The sequence below is a fragment of the Macaca mulatta genome, chromosome 15 (assembly GCF_049350105.2).
Source record: "Macaca mulatta isolate MMU2019108-1 chromosome 15, T2T-MMU8v2.0, whole genome shotgun sequence".
NCBI classification, from domain to species: Eukaryota; Metazoa; Chordata; class Mammalia; order Primates; family Cercopithecidae; genus Macaca; species Macaca mulatta.
Genome location: NC_133420.1, coordinates 44,724,027 through 44,749,803, shown reverse-complemented (window position 1 = coordinate 44,749,803; position 25,777 = coordinate 44,724,027). Strand labels below are relative to the sequence as shown.

At 53.9% G+C, this 25,777-nt stretch overlaps 1 protein-coding gene across 17 annotated transcripts in view; it reads left to right on the top strand.

Annotated features, from left to right (window-relative positions):
• Positions 1 to 21,664, top strand: part of RGS3 (regulator of G protein signaling 3) — a 133,548-nt gene extending 111,884 nt beyond the window's left edge. For 14 of the 17 annotated variants that reach the window (XM_077968301.1, XM_015117029.3, XM_028834959.2 and 11 more), the window contains 6 exons: positions 7,306 to 8,280; positions 15,238 to 15,302; positions 18,300 to 18,401; positions 18,788 to 18,849; positions 19,468 to 19,634; positions 20,691 to 21,664. In XM_077968301.1, coding sequence (XP_077824427.1) covers positions 7,306 to 8,280; positions 15,238 to 15,302; positions 18,300 to 18,401; positions 18,788 to 18,849; positions 19,468 to 19,634; positions 20,691 to 20,876 — 1,557 coding nt within the window. In that variant the 3' untranslated portion in view covers positions 20,877 to 21,664. Of the gene's footprint in view, positions 1 to 4,756; positions 4,865 to 5,370; positions 6,090 to 7,305; positions 8,281 to 15,237; positions 15,303 to 17,998; positions 18,209 to 18,299; positions 18,402 to 18,787; positions 18,850 to 19,467; positions 19,635 to 20,690 lie in introns of those variants that run through there. The other 3 variants (XM_077968309.1, XM_015117037.3, XM_077968310.1) reach the window with 3 other exon arrangements.
• The last annotated feature ends 4,113 nt before the right edge of the window (positions 21,665 to 25,777 follow it).

The following is a 25,777-nucleotide window of genomic DNA, read 5'->3' as shown; positions in this document are numbered from 1 at the left end:
TAGATTGGGTCCAGACAGGCATTTTTACGATGCTCCTTAGCATTTTAAAAAAATGAGTGTGTATTTTGTATAAGCTCCTGGGTGCTGCTGCTGCTGACTCTTGGGCTGCACTTTGAGGCTAAGAGTCTAGATGGTCCTGTGAAGTTCACTGGATTGTTCTTTCTTTCTTTTTTTTCTTTTTTTCTTTTTTTTTGAGACACAGAGAGAGTCTTGCTCTGTCACCAGGCTGGAGTACAGTGGCATGATCTTGGCTCACGGCATCCTCCCCCTCCCGAGTTCAAGCCATTCTCCTCCCTCAGCCTCCTGAGTAGCTGGGATTACAGACACCTACCACCACGTCCAGCTAATTTTTGTATTTTTAGTAGAGACAGGGTTTCACCATGTTGGCCAGGATGATCTCGAACTCCTGACCTCGTGATCCGCCCTCCTCAGCCTCCTGAAGTGTTGGGATTACAGGCGTAAGCCACCGTGCCCGGCGATTGTTCTTTCATTCATTTATTCATTCATCAAACACTTCAGGTGGGGAGTGATCAGATGTGAGGCTAGAGGGAGACAGAGCCCAGGGTCTTCCAGGGCTACAAAATTTGGACTTTATCTGAGAGGTATTGGGGAGCCAGCCACAGCAACGTTTTAAGCAGAGGAGTGACAAGTTGAGGTTTGCATGTAGACAGCTCCCCTGACATAGCACAAAGAATGGCCAGCAGGGTCTGCACTGCCACTGTGAGCCCCGCATCATCCTGATGGGAGATGACAGTGGTCTGGAGGGAAGTGGTGGCAGTGGACATGGAGAGAGTAGAAACATTCTTTTTAAAAAAGATGAATCAACTTTTTAATTTTTTAATTTTTTTATTTTTTGAGACAGTCTCACTGTATTGCCCAGTCTGGAGTACAGTGGCATGATCTCGGCTCACTACAACCTCTGCTTCCTGGGTTTAAGGGATTCTTCTGCCTCAGCCTCCTGAGTAGCTGGGATTACAGGTGCACACCATGTTGCCTGGCTAATTTTTGTATTTTTAGTAGAGACGGGGGTTTCACCATATTGGCCAGGCTGGTCTCGAACTCCTGACCTCAGGTGATCCACCCGCCTCGACCTCCCAAAGTGCTGGGATTACAGGCTTGAGCCATGGTGCCCGGCCTCAATGTTTATTTTTTAGAGTAGCCTTAGAAATTAGCACAAAGTACAGAGAGTTCCCATATACTCTGTCCTCCTTATTGCCAACCTCCCTAATGGAAAGATCCTTGAAGTTGTATAAGTGATGATCAGGATTTGAGGACTGACCATGGGGGTGGCCGTGGAGGAAAAGGAGGAGAAAATGCTGGCCAGTTCCCTGGTTTGGGCAACTGGTGGTGGCTTCATTGATACAGGGGTCATGAGAGGAGGGATGATGGACTTGTAGGGAGATCACACATTCAGTGTAAGGCTTGTTGAGTTGGGGGCACTGATGGGATATGCAGAAGGAGGCCTCCATCCCTGTCCCTGGGCTGCAGCCACACGGCTGTCCTCTGTCTCAGCAGCATGCTAAGGCTCTTCCTTGTCTGGGGCCTTGGCCTATGCTGCTTCCTCCTCTAGTGAGCCCCGCCCTGCCCCTTGAGCAGATTTCAGTCTCCACCCATTCCACAGGGTGGCCTTCCCAACACTCCCCTGGACTCTCTCACAGCACCCGAGGGTTTTCCTTCACACCGCAGATCTTGGTTTCTGTTTATCCTGTGTTTACAGCAGTGATGACTTGGTCAATATCCCTCCTTCCTCTCTAGTTTGTAGGCTCCACAAGGACAGGGATCGTGTCTTTCTTATTCCTTCCTTTATGCACAGAGCCTAGAACAGTGTCTGGATGCAGAACTATTCCATGAGGATTTGGTGAATGCCTGTGGCATCTAACTCAGGAGAGGGGTCTGGGCTAGCGGTGTGGACTGCGAGTCATCAGTAGCCAGATGGTACAGATAGCGATTGTGGCCCGGGGAGTGGATGGGTTCCCAAGGGAGTGGACAGGACTGTGATGAGAGGGGCCCTGCAGCAGGTCCTGAGGGACAGGCAGACAGGCCCATGAGAGGATGGAGAAGGGGTCAGTGGAAATTCAGGGAGGGAGCTGTTAAAACCACGCCGTGCTGGGGTGACCGTAGCTATCGTTTATTGGGTGCTCATGTGTGCCCTCATGGTGCTGAGCTCTGGATACTCGTTAGCTCATTTATTCCTCTCAACATTGTGAGGAGGTTCTAGAAATCCTGTATTCTAGAAATCCTATGTTATGGCTAAGGAAACTGAGGCACAGAAAGGTTAAGCCCAAGGTCACCCAGCAAGTAAGTGTGAAGTTAGTATCTGGAGCTCCCCCTAATGTAAGCACCGCCTCCATCCTCCTGAATTTTGCCAAACCTGCTGTGTTGGAGAGAGTGGAGGTAGAGGGGACGAGAGAATGGCCTGGAGGGTCTCTGAGCTGGTGATGGAGGAAGCACTGGGTGTGCCAGCCTCTGGGTGGTCAAGAGGCCAGACCTGGAGGAGCTGGGCTGACGCTGAGCTGGGAGAGCTAAGTGTTAGCTGAGCCGTCAAGGTTCCTGGAAGCTAGCATTGAGTCAGGGACCTGAAGCTAGGGAACCAGAGCATGCCACGCTTGAAGGAACAGCCCATCTTGAAAGCCTGGAGGTCCAATGCGGGGCAGGAATTCTAATAGCCTCTCCCTTTCTCAAAGGACTTTACAGTTCACAGAGTGCCTTCCTGCCCTTTCTCAGACTTGGTTCCCTCAGTCTCTGGCATAGGAAGCCGCAGGCATCCTCACCCTCTTTCATGGCAGAGAAAACCAAGCTTAGAGTGGGGTAGCTTGGGGTCACACAGCTAGCAAATGATGGAGTGAGGATTCCAGTCCAGGTCTTCTGGCTGCATGTCCAGTGCTCTGTTGGTAAAATCCTGGCTGTTAAGGGCCACCCTGAGACAGAGGCAAACCCCAGTTTACACCCCCCAGTGCAGGAAGTGGTTTTCGAGGGCAGATGCGGAGCCCGGCATCCATGGTGGCTGTGATGAATCATCAGAGTGAGAGCTGCAGGTTGTCCCTGGGTCAGCAGACCTGGCTGCTCAGTGAGTAGCTGTGTGATGTTGGACAAGTCACTTCCAGCAGCCCACCACTACCCCCAACCCAACAGTCAGTGGGCGTCTGGGGCCCAGGAGCCAAAGCTGGTATGAGTGTGAACTCTGGGTGTTACAGCTGCCATCCCTCCTTAGCCTGTTCCGAGCTCTGGATTGGATTTGGGAGAGGATTTGATTAGGTCCTAAACAGTGGCTCCATTTAGAGGGCCTGGTTCATTTCCTGTGTGCTTACAGCAGATGAGACACGGGCAGAATTAACCTGGTCTAGTCAAGCCAAAGAAGTGATGGATGGGAAAGACAGACCCGCACCTCGGAAGGGCGGGGCAGTGGCTTCCAGCACTCTGGACCCAAGGCCCTGGGTGAGCAGGCTGGTCTCCCTGGCACCCTGGCTGGATTCTTATTACTCCAGCTGTTTGTAACAGCTGCCTCACAGGGTCCCCAGCTGCCTGTACTTCCTCTATCAGAGCAATCCCCATGCTCCTTGAGACTAGTTGTCTAACCTCTGTTTTTTCTGCTTAAGTGAGGGCAGAGATTGTGTCTGACTTGTTCCCTGCCATCCCCCCAGTACCTACCTCAGTGCTTGGAGAATGAATGAATGAATACATGAATGTGTGCATGCCCCAGTCCTCCCTGCCACCCACAAATCCTGCCCACATTCCCCAGAGCAGCTTTGACACAGCACAGCTCTGCCTGTGGCATTTCGTTGCTCACAGGGCAATCCCATGCCCACCATGTGTTCTGCAACCTCCCCCTCATCTTTGCCTCCCCTCCTGTCCTAATTTTCTCCTACACTTGCCACCCCCACCCCTGGGTTCTCGGGTGTCCTGTAATTGCTCCGGAGCTCCCGTCAAATCACTTCCCACCCCAGCTCTCCCAAGAACACAGGCCGTACCAAACCTGCATGCAGTCCCTGTTCATACAGGCCTGCCTGGGAGCACAGAAAACCATGAGCTCTGGGCCCTGTTCACCAGCATCTGCTGGTGTGGGATGCACCCAGGTGAGGGGCCTCAGGCAGGACTCCGGGCTGTTCCTCCTCCCTCTACAGCCCCCTGAGGGCCCCAAACACTTGTGTGTAAGGCTGCAAGGAAACAGGGAGAGACCCTGGGCAGGAGATGTGAATTCTAATCTTGCATCAGCCTCTCATTCTTAGGTAATTCCCATACCCTCTGGGACCCCAGGTTTCTTATCTCTAAAATAAGACCATTGATAGCTCCCATTGTGTCAAAAGCTTTTCCAGGGCCAGGCACTATGAGGAGACTCAAACAGTCCTGTAAGTCCAGTGTGATATCACTGGGCTCAATTCTAGACGAGGAAACAGAGGCTCTGAGGCGTTGAAAGGCTTGGCCGGAGTTGCACAGCTAAAAAGTGGCCCCATTGGGATCAAAATCAGCCTGGCTCGGGTATCTGAGCACATAACCACCGGGCCCTCTGCGAACCTTCCGTCTTGGTTAGTTTCTCAGCTGATCCCTCTGGGTAGGGGCCCTCTGGGGACAGCACCCCTTCCTGAGCGGCACTTCCCCTCCTGGCTTTGTTTGGTTTGGCCTCGATTTAGAACAGAGTTGGCAGAGGCAGGCTGACTTGCATTTCTGGTTTTGGGTTTGTTGCTGCACTTTCCCCAAGGGGTGGGCGGGCTCCGACTGTCATCACCGCTGGGACAGGCCTGGGCCCCACCCTCACCACCCAGGAAAGGGGAAATGCAGCCTGCTCCCCACTCAGTGCCACTCCGTGCCAGGCCCTGAGGGCACCCGGTTGCTGCTTCCTTCCGCCTTTCCCCAAGGACTATCAGAGGCAGGTGGCTGGGCCGGGGGGTGGGTCGGGGGGAGGTCTGGCCATGCGGTAGGGTGATGGGACTGAGGGGCCCCAGGGAGCTGGCTGCAGGGCAGTTTGTTCCTCCTGATGGAGAATGCTCCCTGGTGGGTGGGGAGATGGGCTGGGGACTGGGTTGCTCATGGGGACAGAGATCAGAAGTGGGCTTGAGAAGAACAGGGCCAGAAGGCCTAGGCTCTGGCCCCAGCCTAGCCCCTGATTTGTGCAGGGTGGCTTTGGGCAAGTCACTAAGTCACTGTCCAGACTGGGTCCCCAGCCTTCCTGTCTACCCAATGGAGGGTCTTTCTGTCCACCTGGGAACAGCCTGATGGGACTGAAGCACAGCCCTTAGTTTCCAGATGAGAATTCTGGACTGGAGGCCCTGACATTCCAATTGCCAACACTGACTCTGGTGTTTGACAGAGTTTGGGGTACGTGGGAAACATGTGCCACTGGTTAAGGTCCTTAACTTCAGAATTTCCCTCTAGATCAATGCTTTTCAAATCACTACCTCCAACACCACCATCTCCTGTAGGAGCTTTCCGCCTTTTCCAGCATATGCTCCTGATCTGTTACTCAGGCACGCTGGTTATCCCATTTCATAGGTGGACACCTTGAGGCCTGAAGGTTGGTGACTGGCTCTACCTGACACCCCTGTGTGATTCTAGGTTGCCCTTTGCTCCTCTGGGCCTCAGCCTTTCTGTCTATGCAGTGGGGATTTCGGATCGCTGTTGTTCCAGAGTCTGAGACTATAAGGTCTGAGAGGGCCCTTGTGTGGAGTCACCTCTGAGCTGCAGGCAGGATTTCCAGGGCAAGGCCACAGCATCAGTAGGTACCTGTCTTTGGCCTATGAGCCACAGCCTAAGGCATGCCCTTCCTGACCTTGGCCAGATCATGCTAGAGTCCTCCAAGGCCTCCCCTCCCTTGTCCAGCCACCGTCTCTGCTCTACAGGGCTCCACTTTCACTTTCACGCTCCCAGGCTGTGGCTCTTACCCGTGCCGCGCTTTCACATCCGCTCACATCTGTGCTCCCAGATGCCAACGTGACCCCTGACACGTGTGTGCAGCAGCCTGCAGCTGCCCCAAGCCATGGCTGATCACTGACTCCCAGCTGTGGGGCTTCACCATTACAGACCCCCCGGGGCTTCAAAGACTTCTCAGCTTCGAGCATGGCCTGTTGGGTATCAGGGCAGCTGTATAATAGTGGGTAAGTCACTGGCCTTTCGACTCAGTGTTGTCATCCATCAAATGGACATTAATAATTTCTACAATGAGAGCTCTTAACCCACGTTCTGGGGGTACTTACCTCTGAAGTTTTCTGCCAGTGTGCACATGTGCCCGCATGTGCACACACTCCCAAGCATCTGTTCAGTTCCTGAGTACAAGTGGGGTATTTCTCTTTCATTTGTTCTCAGCAGCTATGGCTTCTTGAAGGACAGAACCTGGGCTCTAAATAGTTCCACCTCCCGCATTCCTGGACCTTGAGTGGGAGGGGCCCAGCCCAGGCTTGAGAACTGCCTCCCTGTGTGGTTGTGGCACCATGGACACTCCTGACTTTCTCGGGGCCCCAATCTTCTGGTGACATAGCTGCTATTCAGACTTTCATCAAGAGAAACATTCTTCTCTTTGTGCATGAAATCTACTGGCGAGACTCAGCAAAACCCCCTGGGATCCCGAGGGTTGTGTGTGAGGCAGGAGATGCTGTGTTTTTTGAGGAATCCTTGAGGTTCCTCCAAGCAGTTTAAAAATCCCTGGGTGGGTGATTCCTCAGGGAGGTTCCATGTTTCTGTGACATCTGGTGAGTCCAGGTGTGGACAATATTTTAAAGTTCCGGTTTCATTCCAGTTTACTAGTTTCAAAAAGATACTTAAGCGTTCAGAGCATATTCCTGTTTGAATGACTCATTAGGATTTTTTAAACTTCAGTTCAGGTAGGAGACACCCTGGGCTGGGTTCAGTGACTGCCCCGGGTTTGGGGCTTGACTTGGTTCTGGTCCATGAGCAGAAACTGCCTGTTCTCCTTTATCCCCAGAGGCGACTTTGACCCTGTTTCCTTTTCTGTAAAATGGAGACAGTGATGCTTCTTTTATAAGGTTGTTGGGAAGGCCATATGAGAGAGTGGGGTCAAGCTGCCCTGGCAACTGCCAAGGCAGGAGCTAGATAGACAGTGGTTACCTCTCCCTCTTCTCCTGTAAATGACCAGCTGTGTTTTTGATGAAGCAGAAAGTTCAAGCAAGAAGACAGGGTGAGAATTGTTACACAGCTAAGTCAAAGGGGCTTTTGGGGTTCCATCTGGCACCTCAGCTTTCAGACTGGGGGGCCGGGATTCAGGGTACTGCCTGATTTCATGTCAGCTCATGCATGGTGTCTGGCATCTTGGAGCCTCCTCTTCTGAACCGTTTTTGTTTTCTTTTTGTTTCCCAGATGTTTGAGACGGAGGCAGATGAGAAGACGGAGATGTCTTTGGAGGAAGGGAAGGGGCCTGGTGCCGAGGATTCCCCACCCAGCAAGGAGCCCTCTCCTGGCCAGGAGCTTCCTCCAGGACAAGACCTTCTACCCAACAAGGACTCCCCTTCTGGGCAGGAACCCACTTCCAGCCAAGAACCACTGTCCAGCAAAGACTCAGCTACCTGTGAAGAATCCCCTCCAGGCCCAGACGCCCCACCCAGCAAGGATGCACCACCATGCCAGGAACCCCCTCCAGCCCAAGACCTCTCACCCTGCCAGGACCTGCCTGCTGGTCAAGAACCCCTGCCTCACCAGGACCCTCTACTCACCAAAGACCTCCCTGCCGTCCAGGAACCCCCGACCCAGGACCTTCCACCCTGTCAAGATCTGCCTCCTAGCCAGGTCTCCCTGCCGGCCAAGGCCCTTACTGAGGGCACCATGAGCTCTGGGGACCCACTAGCAACCACCGGGGACCAACCTGCGGCCTCCAGACCAGCCTTCGTGATCCCCGAGGTCCGGCTGGATAGCACTTACAGCCAGAAGGCAGGGGCAGAGCGGGGCTGCTCAGGAGATGAGGAGGAGGAAGAGGCCGAGGAGGGGGAGGAAGGGGAGGAAGGGGAGGAGGACGAGGATGAGGACACCAGCGATGACAACTATGGAGAGCGCAGTGAGGCCAAGCGCAGCAGCATGATCGAGACGGGCCAGGGGGCCGAGGGTGGCCTCTCACTGCGTGTGCAGAACTCGCTGCGGCGCCGGACGCACAGCGAGGGCAGCCTGCTGCAGGAACCCCGAGGGCCCTGCTTCGCCTCCGACACCACCTTGCACTGCTCAGATGGTGAGGGCGCCGCCTCCACCTGGGGCATGCCTTCGCCCAGCACCCTCAAGAAAGAGCTGGGCCGCAATGGTGGCTCCATGCACCACCTTTCCCTCTTCTTCACGGGACATAGGAAGGTGAGAAAGCTAAACGGGGAGGGAGAAGGATACATGCAATGTGGGGAGGGCTGGCCCAGGGGCTGCAGGGAATGAGCAGTCACCGTGTTCCACCCCCACTGTCCCAGCAGCCTCCCAGCGAACCTTCCACCTGTTGGACAAAAGGTAAAACTGAGGCCCAATGGGACCAAGAAGGCAGAGCCTGGACTTAAACCCATGACTTTAGGACTCTAGATGCTGTGTTCTTATAGCTCCACTGGTCCCCACAGAAAGCAGAACAGGTGTAGCTTAGCCCAGGCCATTGTGTATTTGGATTTAAAAGATCTGAGGTAGTAGCTGGAGAAATAGAGTTACAGCTTAGCCAGGCTAGAAATCCATCAGCCAGTCACAACGACAACACACATTTATTCCATATCCGCATTATCCTAAGCAGTTTACATTAACTCATTAACTCTCACAACGGCCCTTTGAAGTAGATAGTATTTTGGTGCCCATTTTACAGCAGAGGAAACCGAGGCAAAGAAAGGTTATCTAACTTGCTCCAGGTTACACAGTTTATCAGTGTCTGAACCAGAATTAGAATCTGGTTCCAGGGCCAGTGCTCTTAACCAACCACCACACTGTTTGCCTCTCATGAATATTTGTATGTAGATAAATAAGTATTTATCGATTTCCTGCTGTGTACCAGGCCCTGCGCTCTGCAACAAGGCAGGAGCCACAGAAGTGTGTGAGGCCGCTCTCAGCCTGAGAGAAATAAGTTATCTGTGTGAGCCTCGAAAGTGGCCTAACAGTGAACAGATTGTACCATGATCTTGAAGTCCACCAGCTAGTTTGGGTCTGGGCTCTGTTTCTTACTACGTGGCTTTGGTTGAGTCACTCAACTCCTCTGAGCCTTAGTTTTCTTCTCTGAAAAGTAGGGGTTAATAGCGCTCACATCCCAGAACAGTTGAGGATGAATGGAAGAGGCTGGTGCCTGACGACACTAGCCACATGAGCGGTGGCCCTCAGGGAATAATGGGCCCCACTCCTTCTCCTGAAATGCAACAGCCTGTGCAAGGTGTTGGTGTGAGGCCAGGTGAATAGGGATGGTCAGTGCCCATGGAGTGCAACTGACTCAGAGATCTAGAACTTCAGGAGGACAGACCCCAGGGCCTAAGGTCATCAGGGAAAGCTTCTGGAGGAAGATACCTCTCAGCCTGGCCTTGAAGGTTGAGCAGGATTAGAATAAACAGAGAGGTAGAGGCAGGCATTCTTTGGCTAGAGCAGAGCATTCCTAAAGGGCAGATGCCTGGCACAGGTGCTGCTATTCCTCCCTCCAGCCAGCAGCAGACATCACTAACGGATTCCAGCATACTTCCTCACCAAGTTGGGACATGTCCTCAGAAGTCTGCTTAGCTTCTTAGCCACTAGCAAGAAGGCAGACTTGGCATCTGGGGAGATGCCTTCTGCTGAAAGCTAGTCATTCTCAAAGGGCAGGCTGGGGCCCTCCAGAAAAGGGTCTTGAACTTTGGCCTGGGAACTGAATCTCCGTTTCCTCATCTGTAAGCATGTGTGGTTCTCACACTGTGGTGTGCTCCGGAATCACCAAGGGGAGGTTATTAATATATGTTTCCTAGTCCCCATACCCAGAACTCTAGAATCAGAATCTCTAGGGGTGGTTCCCAGACCCTGTATTTTAAACATGCCCTGAGGGATCATGATCTTGCCAAAGTTAGAATATCACCATCTTAGGCCATTTCTTGATGGTTTCTACAAGAGAGAGTCCGGAATCCAGAATGCTGTCCTTCCAAGGCAAGGCCTCAGGCTCACTCAGATCAGGCCTGGCCACTCCTCTTAGGAGGGCGGTTGAGGCCCACCTGCCTTGGGCTTCCCAATCCTGATTCCCCCACTATACCCTTCCCAGTTCCATTCCCCCCACCACACTTGCTCCAATAAAACTATTTATATACAGATAAATTCACACACATTCATGTGTATGCATCTATCTAATTCCCCGGCTCTGTTGGCCTCAGCTCCTATTTTGGGACAGATACTTATGCCTGGGAGTCCAGCAGGCCTGGACCAGCTCTCTTTTGTCTCAGCTTCTTCCTTTGGGTTTCCAAGGTTCCCACTGGCACCCTCCCCTGTCCCACCAACTTTTAGCCGGTCACTTCCTTTCTTGTGTTTGAGTGGCTGAGCTGGCAGAGACATCTGAGACTGCCTCCAGCCTGGTGGTGGCCACCCTTCCATGTGGCTTCCACACACCAGTCCCTGAGCCCTTTGCCATTCACATCCTGCCCTGTCCTGCCAGCAGCTTCAGTACGAAACCCACCCTTGTCAAAAGGAGATAAGCCCAGATGGGACGAACACCGTGGTCTAGCTCCATCTCTTACTGGTACTGGGCCTTGGGCAAGTCCCTGCCCCTCTGTGAGCCACAGTTTCCTCATTGGTGAAACGGGTATGGTAATAATCCTTCCTAGGGTTGCTGGGAAAATTAAATAGCTTAACACAGGTAAAACATTTAGGGGAATACCTGGCGCTCAGCACCGGGGGGGTGCTGCATAAATGGTAATCATGTGATGAGGAGGGGGAGGGAGAGAAGAGCAGTACCCAGGGTAGAACTGGCTGTGCCACCATTCAAAGTATCAGCAGACCCCATTTCTCACCTTCCTGACGCTGCTTCAAGGTGGACAGGCACTTGTCTTACAGTGGGAGGCTGAGGCTAGCAAGAGATGTTTTGTCCCCAGCCACACAGCAGCAAGTGATGATGGCGCTGGACAAGGTCTCACCCTTGTCCAGTCACTCCTCTGTGGCTCTACTGCAGACCCTGTGACCTCATGCTGATGAGGGGCCAGGGGTGGGGGACTGGCAGAGGGACCGCGGCGGGTTCCCCCATGACTTCTGTCTTCCTGGCTTTGGCCTGGCTCTTCTGGGAGGGTCCCCTGATGCTGATGGGCCACTATTCCCAGGCAATGCCAGGCAAGAGGTAAAGAGGGGAGGGGTGAAGTGTTCAGGCTGTGGAGTCAGACAGACCCCGGTTCAAGTCTCAGCTCTGCCTCCTCCTCCCTGGCTCTGAGACCTTGGCCAAGTTGCTTCTTTCTCTGAGCTTCGATTTTTTCTTACAAATGGAACACAGAGTCCCCCGGGAGTTGTCCCAAGGGTTCCAGGGAGCAGTACATAGAAAGCTCGGGCTGGTCATTTGTGCTGCCGTGCAGATAAACTGAGGCTGTCCAGAGCGCATGCTGCCTGCCACAGGATGACATTCAGTCTCGCCGTTGTCACCACTCCACACTCTTGTTACCCTGCTGTCTTGTGTGCTGAGCAATTTCTACTGCGAGTAGGAATGTCAGAACAGGCAGACCTCAGAGATGGTCGGCTCGGCCATGGTAATCTCACAGATGGGCCAACTGAGTCCAGAGAGAGAGAGCACCCCCTCCGCCACCCCCCACCCCGCCCCCGCTGCCACCCCCCCATCCCCCATGATTCTCCAGCTGTCCATCCTCTGGGTCTGGCACCCTGTGCTGAGTTGAGTGGTCTCATGGTGCCCCCTGCCGCCAGACCCCTGCCTTCCTGGCTGCTCCCTGGAGGCCCTGCAGAGCAGATCCACAGGCGTTTTTCCTGGGGAGTCAAGGAAGCCCTGAAGAATCGTTGTGTTTGGGTCCAGGATGCTGCCATTGAATTCTATTCCAGCCTTTCTGGCTCAGCTCAGAGGGTCATGGGCTATTCTTTGACAGTGAGGAGACCACAGGCTGCAGGCCTTCCCTGGCCCTGCTTCCTTCCTCCCCTGCAGGGGACTGGCCTGGGCAGAGGTGGTCCACAGAGGGTGCCAGCCCTGTTTCATAAGCTCCCATGTAGGTCAGAGGTCAGACAGGAGGACCCAAAAAATGCCTTCCAGCTCCAAGATGATAATACCTTCAAGTCTCCTATTTTTAAAAAGCCTAAAGAATTATTTCGGATGTGTAAACAAGTAAGTATAGAGTTTAGATCCACTGTTTCCACGTGGTTCCATGGGGCCTGCCAGGCTGGGCTGGATCAGAGAGGGCAGCCATGGATCGCCAGGGAGCCCCAGAAGTTCAACCAGGACCAATAGGGGAAACCAGCTGAGCCCTGCTTACAGACGAGCCTTCTGTCACCAGTGGGCTCTGGACCCAGACCACAATTCTCTGCTACTTGCCAGTTCAGAGAGCCCAGGCCAGTTACCAAACTTACCTTGGGCATCGGTTTCCTCAGCTGCATACTGAGGGAAATATCAGTAACTAGCTCTTAGAATTGTTGCCAAGATTAAATGAGATAAAGTATGTTAAAACACTTTGGCCCAGCGCCTGGCATGTAGTGAACGCTCAATAAATAATAGCAAAACCCACATTAGCTGAGAGTACTTGCTCACTGCTGTGTGCTGGTTGCTGTGCTGAGCATATCCCCTGTGTTAACTTACATAATCCTCACCACAGCCCTTTGAGGGAGGTCCAGTTATTATCCACATTTTACAAATAAGGAAACTGAGGCACAGAGAGGGATGTAACTGAGCTAAGGTCAATGAGCTAATAAATGATTGAGCTAAGCTTCAAATCCAGGCAATTAAAAATCTACACTCTTAACATTACTATAATTACAGTAAGAATTATAATTATTGTTCCAAGAGGTGGTGAGCTCCTAGTCCCTGGAGGTGGCTGGATGAGGCTGGGCAGGGCCTGGGGATTCTGCCTGGAGTGAAGGAAGGGCTGCATGATCCTGGACTCACCTCCATCTGCTTTTCAGCCGGACAGGGTCGCATAGTGAGACAGTAGGGAGAAGATGAAAAGGAGAATTGCTTTGGAGGGCCTTTGCAGGCTGGGCCCTGGGCAGGCCTTGCTGCAGCTGTGGGAGGGAGGAGTTGGGGGGGCCACTCTGGCCCCCTCCAAGGTCAGAGGCCAAAGCCTCCTGGCAGCTATGGGGAGTCCCTAGGGCTGGGAATCAGAACCCAATTTTTTCACCTCAATTTCTCCTTGGCCCACAGCCTCTTCTTGGTGCTGGGGTTTCCCCAGCAGCCCAGGGGGCCGACTCCCAGGGCCAGAGCTGCCCAGCACCTCTGTCAGGCTGCTGGGCTTGGGTCAGTCCCTGCTGAAGACACTCTCCTCCCCTCAGTGGAAGGAAGAGCCCATTTCACAGCGGCACAGAGGCTGGGGATGGCCGCTGGGTGGGAGTGGTCCCCAGGCCCATTGTGTGGAGCCGATAAAGTACGGAAGCTGAGGTTAGAATGGGAGGAAGCCCAGGGCCCGAGGGCTCTTTCCCACGGGTGGGGGCCTTGGGCATGGCCTCACCGGGCCAGCATGACTGCAGCCTGTGTGTGCACTGAAGGGTGCACTGAATGGTGACAATGGTAACACTCACTGGGCAATGACCACTGGTTACTGAGGTTAGTATAGGTGCCAGGACTGGGCCTTGGGGTGCAGAGTTTATCCTGGTGAACCTTCCATCAGCCCTGTGAAGTGGCTGTCACTATGCCTAAGCCATAGCTAAAACAACGGGAGCCGAGAGGCTAGGAAACTTACCCAAAGTTGATGAAAGCAGGATTTATATCCAGGTCTGGTTCCAAACCCTTGCTCTGAAATCACACACCATACGGTGTGTGCCTCTGTGTGCACGTACACACGTGTGTTTACAACTCTGGTGGGGCAGCATTCTCAGGAAGGAGGCAGCACTTCTGGAGTCTTTCACGGGAAACATTAAAATGTGTTCTGACCTTGCATTTTTGAGTAGCAGCATCCTCTGGTGGAGAAACACAGGTCTTGAATTGAGGCAGATTCCACCTCTGTCACTTACATGCTGGGTCTCCTTGGGGAAGTGACTTAAATTCTCTGAGCCTCTATTTACTTTATAGGTTTATTGTGAGGTTTAATGAGATAGTATCTGAATTATGCCCCATCCAGGGTCTGGCCTATAGTATGAGCTAAATGAAGGTATAATTCATCCATCCATCCACTCATCCACTCATTGATTCATCCACCTACCCACCCACCCACGCATCCATCTATTCACCCATGCATTCATCTGTCTATCCACCCACCCATCTGTTCACCCATGCATTCATATATCCATCCACTCATCCACTCTTCCATCCATCCACTCATGCATCCATCCATCCACTCATCCATCTACCCTCTCTCCCACCCACCAACCCATATATTCATCCATCCATCCATCCATCCATCCATCCACTCATCTATCCATTCACCTATCCATCTATATCCATCCAACTATCCATCCATCCATCCAGGCAGGCAGGTGGGAGACTCACAAAAGCATTCTCCGGGGAAGGAATTGCACATGGAGATGAAGACCTTCTGTTGGATGGAAGGCAGAGTTGAGGAGGTTGCTGAAGTAGGGGCCAGGCTGGAGAGAGAACTGAAGGAATTGTAACTGATGTTAAAATGGAACTTTCTGCCCGAATCCTAAGATGGTAGATCCAGTCATGTTATGGAGTTTGGACGTTATCCTGAGGGCACTAGGGAGCCATGGAAAGCTATAAGGCAAGAGACGTGCGCTCAGGCCTATGTAATGATTTATTTTATACATTGCTGACCATCTGAGGTTTCCTTTGAGCTTCAGAATCCTGACTTAATCATTATGATCCTGATTTTAGAAATTAAGGAACAGAGGTGCAGAAAGAGGCAGGGATTGGCCTAGTGACGCAGCAGAAGCCCTACTCTCTCACCTGCTCACTGCCTGCAATGAAGCCTCTGTCATGAGTGCCAGCTGTCTGGCTTCTCCCCAGTAAGCTGGGGGCCTGAATGTCCCAGGAGGAGATCCCTGTGGCCAGAGGGTCTGCCAGGCCGATTCCACTTCATGGCCAGGCTGTTCCCAGCAGGGGGGTTTCCCTCCCTCACCTGTGTGCCGGGGGTGGGGGCTTTGGGGGTGGGAGGAGCTGGTGGCAGGGACTGTTGGGTCTCCGAGCCTCTCTTTGCTTAGGCAGGAGCTCCTGAGTGCCCAGACTGCATCGTGTCTGTCTTCTCTCCACAGATGAGCGGGGCCGACACCGTTGGGGATGATGACGAAGCCTCCCGGAAGAGAAAGAGCAAAAACCTGTAAGTTGGGAAGATCACTGGCTTCTGCACTCCTCTTCCTCCCCTGCCCCAGGGGTCTCTCCTCTAGGGGTCCAGGTGGGGAGAAGGGGTTGTGCCTGGTCCCACCCACAACCCCAGACAGACACCAAGGAAAAACTGGATCTTGGAACTTTGCAGTGACCCCAGAGTGGGGTTACCTGGGTCCTGAGCATTCTCTCCAAGTGAGGCAAAGTGCTGATTCAGTACCCGGAAGACAGTGAACCAGAGGCCACCAGCCAGGTTGCCCGGGCTTTAGCCCAGCTTCTGAGCCAAGCATGGGCCAAATGGCTTCGACAACTCCTTTGCTCCCTCTGGGCCCACGAGTGACCTAAGAGTCATGGGGCTCCTCTTTCTCCTCCTGAGTTCCTGAATGTTAATAGTCTCAGGCGTTGCCGGGAGGGGGCGCTGCTGGCCCAGCTGCCGAATCCCACACTCCCCAAGCCTTTCTGGCCACACTCAGGCCTTCTTATTTTGGGGGGTTTGTTAGATGTGTCAATGAAAAAGACGTGTGTGTGGGTTCTCCTCAGGTCTCCTTGTATCCCCAGGCCTAAGGCCCTGGAGACTCGGGGGAGGTATAGGGAGGAGGCAGTGGGGTGTGTGCACAGTGACCCCCCCCAGAGGAAGCCCCTCCCTTCCAGGTCCTGTAGCACCCACCACTAGGCAGGAATTGGGCTATGGGGAGGAGCCTCCTGCAACCCTTTTCCCTCGCCTTGACCTTGGGTGGGGTCCACTACCCTAGAAAACCTTTCTCGCCCCAGCTGCCTTGACCTCTCCAGTTTTCTGCAGCAACTGTTGGCTTCTCTTACTCCACAGCCAGTTGCACTTTCTTAGCAAGGTGAAATGCACAAACCAAAACAGTCCTTTGCACCAACCATCTTCACTTAACCTTTTGTAGGATGAGAGAGGGTCCAGGGGGTGCCAGGACTGTTGAATGTGGCGCTGAAGTGGGAGGAGAGGGAAGCAGTATGTGGCAGCAGAGGGCAGGCACCCCGGGTGCTGGAGCTGCGCTGTCTAGCCTCCTTTCAGTGTAGGTGCTGCCTTACATTTTTTTTTTTGGAGACAGAGTCTCCTTCTGTCACCCAGGCTGGAGTGCGATCTTGGCTGGCTGCAACCTCTGCCTCCCAAGTTCAAGCAATTCTCGTGCCTCAGCCTCCCAAGTAGCTGGGATTACAGGTGTGTGCCATCACACCCAGCAATTTTTTTTGTACTTTTAGTAGAGACGGGGGTTTTGCCATGTTGGCCAGGCCGTTCTCAAACTCCTGGCCTCAAGTGATCTTCCAGGCTCAGCCTCCCAAAGTGCTGGGATTACAGACATGAGCCACCACGCCTGGCCTCTGAAGCTCACACTCTTAAAAGCTTAGACGAAGAGTCTTAGAACATGTAGGGTAATAATAAAAATAACCATTATTGTTTATTATGCCAGGCACTGTTCTGTGCGTATTTCATATGTGATCTAATGTAATCTTTACCACTACTTTTATTTTACATCCCGTTCTTTCTTATTGACCTTACCCTTATTTTACACATGAATAAACTACTGTGCAGAGGCTAAGTTACATGGTAAGAAAGTGGTGGAGCTGGGACCTGGAGACCTGGCCTGCTGGCTTCTGTTTGACAGGAAACAGCTTGACAGAGAAAAAAGCTTGATAGGAAACTTGAGAGGTCAGGAAACTTGTCAAGGGGCGCACAGCTGGTAACTGCTGGAGCTGGGATTTGAACCCAAGACTGTCTGGCTCCAAAGCCTGGGCTCAGCCTCCCCGTAGGACTCTCCTTCATTAGACAGGGTGTCTAGGTCTTAGTGCCATTTTAAGCTTGAAGAGCTTCAGAGGTATAAATGCTTTAAACTTACCAAACCCCCTTGAAAGATTAAAATTAAAATTTCTTTTGCACGTCTTTAGCTTTGTGATTTTTGAATAATCAATTTTTCATTTTCATTTTTGGTTTCAGTGAGCATTTTCCATCTTTGGGAGGATGGAGACCAAAACTTAAAGTGAAAAATTAATTATTCAAAAATCACAAAACTATGCACACAACATTACATAATTAAACTTTAAAATGGTGTTTTTGTAAGTTTATAGGACTTCTGCTTCTGAAGTTATTCAGGCTTAAAACTTCTAAGACGTTGGGGAACTGCTGTATATTCATGACTAGAAGTCGCCAATGTGGGTGACTGAGGCTGAGAGGCCGGCTGGCAGGAGCCATTCTCTGGGAGGTGCCCTGTACAGGGGGTCTGGGGAAAACGGGGGCGAACGTGAGCAAGAGGCATTTAACCCCTTTCTGGCCAGCAGTTTCACCCAGTGCTGAATTCTGCTGCCTCCTTGGGGACTGACAAAGCTAAAAATGGTTCTTGGCTAAAAATAGCCAGTCTTGCCACCCTGGTGGGCAGAGCCTCCCCTGGCTCCCTCCTTCCCTCTCAGCAATTTGCTGACTTGTTGTCCCCCACCCCCAACCACTGTCTTCCTGCTGCCATAGTAACGAGGAGGCCAGTCACAAATAGCTGGGACTGGCTTCCTGCCGGGACGGCCCCAGAGGCTGTCCCTTGCAGACACATGCCCCTTTCACGGCTCCCTCTCAGGGTTGGCCAGAAGGAATTTTTTTTTTTCCGCTCCCCGTCCTGGTCCCTCCCATTTCCTGGCTCCTCCTGTCTGAGTCCCAGCCCGGCTTGTGCCCGGGAGTCCAGTCATCAAGCCAGGATTCCAGCGAGCGCGTGTGGCTGCAGCCTGCACCGTTGCTGCCAGCTGCCCAGGACGCGGGGTAGGGGACAGGAGCCAGAGGGGTGTTTCCTGCAGACCATTCTGCGGCCCCAAGGTGGGGGGCCCTACAGAGATGCTCCGAGGCATGTACCTCACTCGCAACGGGAACCTGCAGAGGCGACACACCATGAAGGAGTAGGTGCCCTTGACCCAGCTCTCCCGACCCTGTATTTGCGGGGGCGAGTGGGCCAGGCTGAGCAATCCTCTTTTCTGCTTCTGCCCCCAGAGCCAAGGACATGAAGAACAAGCTGGGCATCTTCAGACGGCGGAACGAGTCCCCTGGAGCCCCTCCCGCGGGCAAGGCAGACAAAATGATGAAGTCATTCAAGTAGGTCCTCCCTGGCACCCTGGGACCCTTTGGGGACTCACTGTCCCCCCGGGGAGTAGGACTGAGTGCTAGGTTGAGGGGAAGGGGCTTGCCGGCTTAATCCAGCTCTGGGGAGACAGAGGTTCTCACAGACGGAGCCGGGTACCTGGCGAGCAGCTGCCCTCACAGGGAGGGGCTGCCCTAGGGGGCAGGCTAGGTGGGATGGAGGTGGGGGCTGGAAGGGACCCTGGCCCCAAGAAAGAGGATGGGCCTCCTTCCTGGGCGCCCCAGCTGGGCTCAGCTACAGCCTGGGCCCAGGGCAGTAAACAAAGGCCTCCAGGCCCAGGTTCCCCCCAGGTCCCCAAGCCTCTCAGTGCCCTCACTGTGTTTCTTCCCTCACCCCTCAGGCCCACCTCAGAGGAAGCGCTCAAGTGGGGCGAGTCCTTGGAGAAGCTGCTGGTTCACAAATGTAAGTTGGGCTGGCCTGCCCCTTCCCTGCGCCCTCCCTCCCTCTCCCCTTCGCCCCCATCCAGACCCTGTGTAGCTGGTGCTAGAGAGGCTGCCTTCCCTTTCCTGGGCCGTCAGGGTGTCCTTGCTGTTGCAGAGAGGCTGAGCCCAAGCCAAGGCCCTTGGTCTGGCCTTTGAGCCAGCTTCTGCCAGCCCCTCCCCATCCATGGGAGTTGGCACTGCCTGCCTGAGGCCCGTGGGACCTGTGTGCTCAGATCCATATTCCCAGAATAAGAATAAACATTTCTAAGTACTGAGGGCTTTCACGGGGAGTAATGTGCCTGCCATCTCATGGACTTGGTCCCATCGGCTCCTCTCATGGCTCCGTGAGACAGAATCGATAGTCCCCATTTCACAGATGAAGACACTGAGGCATAGAGAGGGAGAGACCCGGCTGAGACCTTGAAAGAGGCAGTGGCAGGGCTGGGGCTACATCCCAGGGCTCCGGGCTATCAGAGATGGGCATTGTACTCAGTTCCCAGCACGCCCATATTCAAAGTCCTGTAGGGGTAAGCTGGGGGGTCTTAAGGGTAGGAGAAGCTGACTCTGCCTCTTACCCCAGGATCTGTTCTCCTCACAGACGGGTTAGCAGTGTTCCAAGCCTTCCTTCGCACTGAGTTCAGCGAGGAGAATTTGGAGTTCTGGTTGGCTTGTGAGGACTTCAAGAAGGTCAAGTCACAGTCCAAGATGGCATCCAAGGCCAAGAAGATCTTTGCTGAATACATTGCGATCCAGGCATGCAAGGAGGTAGGACCTCAGGGCAGACCCTCAGCCCCTCCAATCCCCAGGACCCAGTGGCTCTTCAGCTGCAAGGTGGCAGCCAGCAGCATAGGAAGGGGAGAGGCCAGAATGACTCCATGAGCCCAGGTCCCCAGCGGGGAAGATGCAAGCTAAGATCAGGGGAAGAACAGAATCCCAGTTAGTAATAAAAATGGCCACCACCAAGGCACTGCCACATGCCAGGCATGTGCTGAGCCCTTTATGTATGTGCTCTCATGTTTAATCCTCACAACAACCTGTGAAACAAAGAGACAGGCTGGGTGCGGTGGCTCATGCCAGTAATCCCAGCACTTTGGGAAGCTGAGGCAGGTGGATCACTTGAGGTCAGGAGTTCGAGACCAGCCTGGCCAACATGGCGAAACCCCGTCTCTACTAAAATTACAAAATTAGCCAGGTGTGGTGACAGGCACCTGTGGTCCCAGCTACTCAGGAGGCTGAGGCAGGAGAGTTGCTTGAACCTGGGAGGCGGAGGTTGCAGTGATCCGAGATCGCACCGCTGCACTCTAGCCTGAGTGACAGAGCAAGACCCTGTCTTGGAAAAAAGAAAAGAAAGAAAAAGGAGACAGCCTCAGAGAGAGAAATCTTAATTGCTCCCATCTATTTAGCGTCTACTGTGTGCCAGGCAGGATATGCAAAGCACATTATATGGATGATCTTGCTTGGTTTTCACACTTTGAGGAATGTACTATTATTGCTAGCTGGTAGATTAGACAACTGAAGCTCAGTGCACTTAAGTGATTTGCTTAAAGTCACACACCCAGGTATGGCACTGCTAGGATTTGAACCCAGGAAGCCTAACCCTCGGAGTAGTATTTTCAGCCTTATAAATGCTGCCAGCCCCTCAGGAAATGACTGAGCCAGGACTTGAATCCTCTGGTCTGAGGGTCTCCACTTCAGATGAACCTTAAGATGTGGGCAGAGGGGCTTGGAGGTGAGAGGCTGGATGGGTCCCTTCCAGGCACATGGGCCCTACGGTCAGTCCCCAGCAGGCAACCCTGACCACGTGCCCCTCTGCCTTCGCAGGTCAACCTGGACTCCTACACGCGGGAGCACACCAAGGACAACCTGCAGAGCGTCACGCGGGGCTGCTTCGACCTGGCACAGAAGCGCATCTTCGGGCTCATGGAAAAGGACTCGTACCCTCGCTTTCTCCGTTCTGACCTCTACCTGGACCTTATTAACCAGAAGAAGATGAGTCCCCCGCTTTAGGGGCCGGCCACTGGAGTCGAGCTCAGCGTTCACACCAGGCGGGCTGGGTCTCCTGCCCACCTGCCTCCCTCCCCACTGTGACGGAGGGGGCAAGCAAGCCCCCAGAGGCTGTGTCTCTGGACAGATGGATAGACATACGGAAGTGAGGCCTGGACCAAGAGAGGCCCAGGCTACTGGAGGAGTAGAAGGATGGGCCCCGTGGGGTACCCACTGCCCCGGTACGAGGGGGCCCAAGGACCCTGGCAGGTCGGGGGCCCCGGCCGAGCCAGATCTGGAGCTGCTGCTCCCTGCTTCGGAGACCGCAGAGGCTTCATGTTGACCAAGTTCCTTAAAGAACTGGCTGATGGGGCAGGAGGTCCAGGCCTAGGCTCTCGGGCCCTCCTGGAGGGCCATTGGAGCTCGCAGCTCAGACCCCCACTTTGAGTTTTATTTATTTAAATAGTAGTTGGATGCTTGGCACGTTGTCCTGTAATAGGAAACCCTTGCCTCATCAGTTTTCCTGATTTACAAGTGCAATATTTTAGCCAATGCCTTGTGAGAAGCTGCCACACAAAGGTGGACATCATTCTTCAGCTTCAGGGGATGTGCTTGTCCCGGGCACCAGTGGTGGGCAGCTGGCCTTCTGGACTAAGGCGGCCTTGGGGGACACTGCAGTCTGGCTGCACACAAAGATCTGGCACCCCCTGGGTGGGGTGTCCCTTGGGGGCTTTTGGGAAAGCATGGCACCCTCAGACCACACAGTAGCCGAGTTCTGGAGCAAATAAAAGGCCTGTGTTATTTCTTGTTCATGACCCTTTTTGTGTGTTCCTGGTCACAAGCCTTCCCAGGGTGGCTGGGGCTGGGAGGGTTGGTCGTTGGGCTGTTGATTCAGCCACTTCTCTCTTGCCATCACCTGCCCCCATCCTGGAGCCAGATACACTGATACACTAGTGAGGGCTGCTCTCGCATGCCTTCCTCTGTGCCAGGCGCCGTGCCACTCATTCTAGTGGTCACTGCATCTCCTTCCCAAGCCTGGGAGGTAGGGCTTATCCCCATTTTACAGATGAGAAGATGGAAGCACAGACAGGGAAGGTCACGTAGCCAGCAGGTGGCAGGGGTTCAGCCCAAGTCTGACTGGCTGCAAAGCCTGCACTCTGCCGGCTACAGGATGGAGTCCTTGCTTGTCGCCAGCTGGCCACATGTCTTTCAGCAAGTTCCTTCACTTCTCTGCCTCGCCACACCCTGAGGTTCGAATAGAACTTTCACTTGGTGCAGGGATGGCTGGTGAAGGTGGATGGGGCCAGAATCTCGGGAAGGGTGGTGGTGAGCTTGTGGAGGTCTCTGGACAGAAGGAACAGCTGTAGAGACAGGAGATAGGACTCACAAAGTCTTTCTGTGGCCCTGGGCAAGGCTTTCCCCACTGTACCTTTGTTTCCCCTCCTACCTAACAGAAGATGCAAATTTAGGAACGGCCCAGGGCATCCTTCAAGAGAGGACCTGGGCCACTTGCCTAGAAGTGGGCAGAAGAGGCCCAGAGCCCAGTATAAGCTGATGCCAGAGCTGACCCCACATATACAACCTCCCAGGGGCCAGGGCATGGCCCAGGGTGGGGTCTGGCTCAGCAGGGCTGTCTTAGATGAAGCTTGATGGAGTTGATGCAGGAGGAGCTGGGCCCCTATCTCCTTGGATCTTCTTCCCTGCCCAGGGTCTTGGAGACTTGGAGCTGCAGACGACATGTACAGCTCGCTCCTCCCTGCCCTGCCTCCCCTCATTCATTTCCCTGGGCAAGGCCAGCCCTGTTGGCCCCTCTGCACAGTGAGAGGATCAGAATTGTTGGTCTCTGGAGGCCTTCAGGGAGTTGGACTGAGCCTTCTTCAGGGTTACAGGGGACTAGGGCCAGGGCCTGGGTGTGGAGCAGGTGCTGGGTAGACCTTCATCAGGAGGGAGAGGTGGGCTGTCTGACTGCTGCTCTGACCGCACCTGACTTTTCCTGCCCCTCTTGCAAATGGGATCCCTAATGCTTGCTTGAAACATTGCTTGTAAAAAACCAGCAGATCAAACAATTGAAACCTTGTAACGGGTTTCAAACCTTGAAACCCATTTTGGAAGAATCTTCTGTGCAACAACAGTAGCCCGGGTCAGCAGAGAACCCCTTCCCTCTGCTCCCCAGCGGTCGTGGCCTCTCCTTGACTAGCCCTTACCACGTGTACTGAGTCAGGCATGGGTTCTTCTGTCTCCAAAGGCTGCCAGGCTTTGGAATCAGGCAGTCCTGGGTTTGAGTCTTATCTTTACTGATTTGCTCTGTAACCTTGGCGAGTCACTGCCCATCCCTGAGCCTGCAAGAATGGGGATGATTCTATTGTCTCCTCAGCGCTGGGATGAAGAGCCGGTGAGCCAGTTCTGCAGCAGGGTCCTAACCTGGGGTCAGGCATACCGTAGGTGCTGGATACATGTTGGCACCAGAGTGTGAGCCCCTCCAGGAGCGGCACTGGGTCTTTCTCCAGGACCTGGCAATGAGTGTCATTGGGCTTTACAGACTGTAAAGAGCTTTCCCACTGTAGAGACTCACGGCCTCATAGAGGCTGGAAGGGCTGGGAACAGTCGTGCTCCTAATTCTGAACAAGGGCACCTTCCAGGTTTTTTCCAGGCCTGAGATGCGGGGGCCTGACAGCTGGGAAAACTGGGGCCCAGGGAGGACTATAATACTACTCCCTACTCCCCCAAAATGGTAGAGGCAGCACTGGGTCTGAGCCTAGGACTTCCCTGCCTGACCTGGCCTCTCTCACATCTTCTGCTGGGAGGAGCCACTGGGTCCACAAGGAGACCCACCTTTCCAGTTCTTTAGATTCTAGGGATTCAGTTTAGGACCAGGCCTTCCCTCTTCCACCTTCCCAACCTCCTGGTTCCCAGAGTTGCCATGGAAACCAAAGTCCAGGAGAACAAAGTCAGGCAGATGGAATTCCCATTTCGGAAGGCCCCACTGCTTGGTTTCCATTACACACACCCTGGTTCCCTTGGCCTCCGAGCGGCTTTGGCTGTGCAGAGCAGCTGGAGGGCAGACTAGAAAGGTGTCTGGGTCCCCTTCCCCCTTCCCCCTTCCCTGGGCCCTGCCTGGGCTCCCTGGAGGACTTTAGGTACATTCTCTGCCCGCTTAGGCCTCAGTTGTCTCATCTGTACAGTGTCATTTGGGCTGGTTCCCATTTTCTTTCATAGGAGAGGAAGGAGTAGTGCTCTCTGGTCTCTGGCAATTCTAGGCGGTCAATGTGGGATCGCGGAGCTGTGAGGTCATTCCATCCAGCTCCTCGCCATCCCACAGATGGGAAGACTGAGGGGAGGGAAGGGAAGCTGGACTCTTCACCATAGAGGTGAAGGGCCTTGGAGTCAGGCTCTGGGGCTCAGTCTCTGACTCCACCATTTACTACTAGCTGCAAATCTTTGAAGAAGTCACGTACGTTCTCTTTCCCTCGGCTTTCTCATCTATAAATTGTGCACATTGGCACTTACCCCAGAGTTGCAATGACTAAGCGAGGTCGTGCATGCAACAAGTTTAGTTCAGTGCATGGCGTGGGGTAGGTGCTTCATAAACATGAGCTGCTGTTAGCAGTCTCATTATTCAGGGTCACAGGATGAGTGGCAAAACTCATTCTCCACCTGCCCAGGCCAGAGAAGATGGGGGCCCTTTAGTCTCAGACCCCAGATCCTTGTCCTTCCAGGAACAGTTTTGCTGGAGGACAAAGCCAGCCAGTTCCAGGGAGTAAGTCAGAAACAGCCTGTTCCGTACTGCTGCCCAGTCTTGGCCCTGCCGGGAGCAGTTGGGGTCAGCTGGCAAATAGGTTGTGGTGGGTGGAGAGGCAAGAGGGCACAGCAGTGCCACTCAGTTGGATGCCAGCAGGAGGGGGTGCCACTCAGTTGGATGATAGCTGCAGAGGTGCCAACTGCAGCCAGGCTCCTGGTGGGAGAGTCAAGTCCCTCACGCTCTCGGCCTCTGCCATGTGAGTGACGTGCTCTCTTGACCTGTCTGGGCCAGCTACAGCCTCCTAGACTCTCCAGCTTGGAAAAGACCATTGAGTCCAAACTGCTGCCCAGTGCTTAGGACCCTTGGATTTCTGTTGATTCCTTCCCTGACGGAGCTCAGAAGGGCCTGGGAGCCCCTTGGGGGTTCCAAAGTTCTCTCCATCTGAAGTCGGGTCCTGGGGCCGGGTGGGGAAGGAGGGATAAGTTAGTACCACCCCTGCAGGCCTCCTGCACAGGCAGCCACCCCTGGACCTACCAGATTCTCCAGCTTCACCCCTCCCTGCTCCTCTCGCTTGCACCAAGCTCTCAGCTCCCCGCCCTACCTCCCTGCCTCTCTCTGCACGCCTGGGTCCCTTAGCCTACTGTCTCCTCCCCAAACTCCTCCCACTGACGTCCCACCCCAGAAGGCCTCTCTGCTTCACCTCCCCTCCTGCCCAAACCTCAGGCTCCTGGTGTCGCCCCCACAGCCCCACCTTTCCCTCGGAGCTCTCAGGCCCTCAAGCAATGGACCTGACGGGGTCTCAAAAAAATCACTTGTTTGTTGTTGTTTTGCTAACAACTGGCAACATCTGTGGAACATCTGGCTTTGCCTCTCCTCTCCCTAGCCAGAGAAGGGAGGAGGAAAGGGGTACCCTGGGCCCCCTGCTGCACTGGTGCCCCCTTCCTTGGGTGGGAGGAGGCAGTAGGGGATTGAGGAACAGCTGTGAGACTGATCCCATCTGCCGGGTACAGAAGAGAGTAGAGGCATGGCTGGGAGTGGGGAGGGCGGTACCAGCAGGCAGGTAGAAATAGGAGCCTAGACCACGCAGAGGCACACACCACGCATTCCGTGCCTCATTGCCATCGATCCTCACAAAGCCCTGGGAGGAAGGGCTGAGTATTATTTTCAGTTTACAAATGAGAAAATT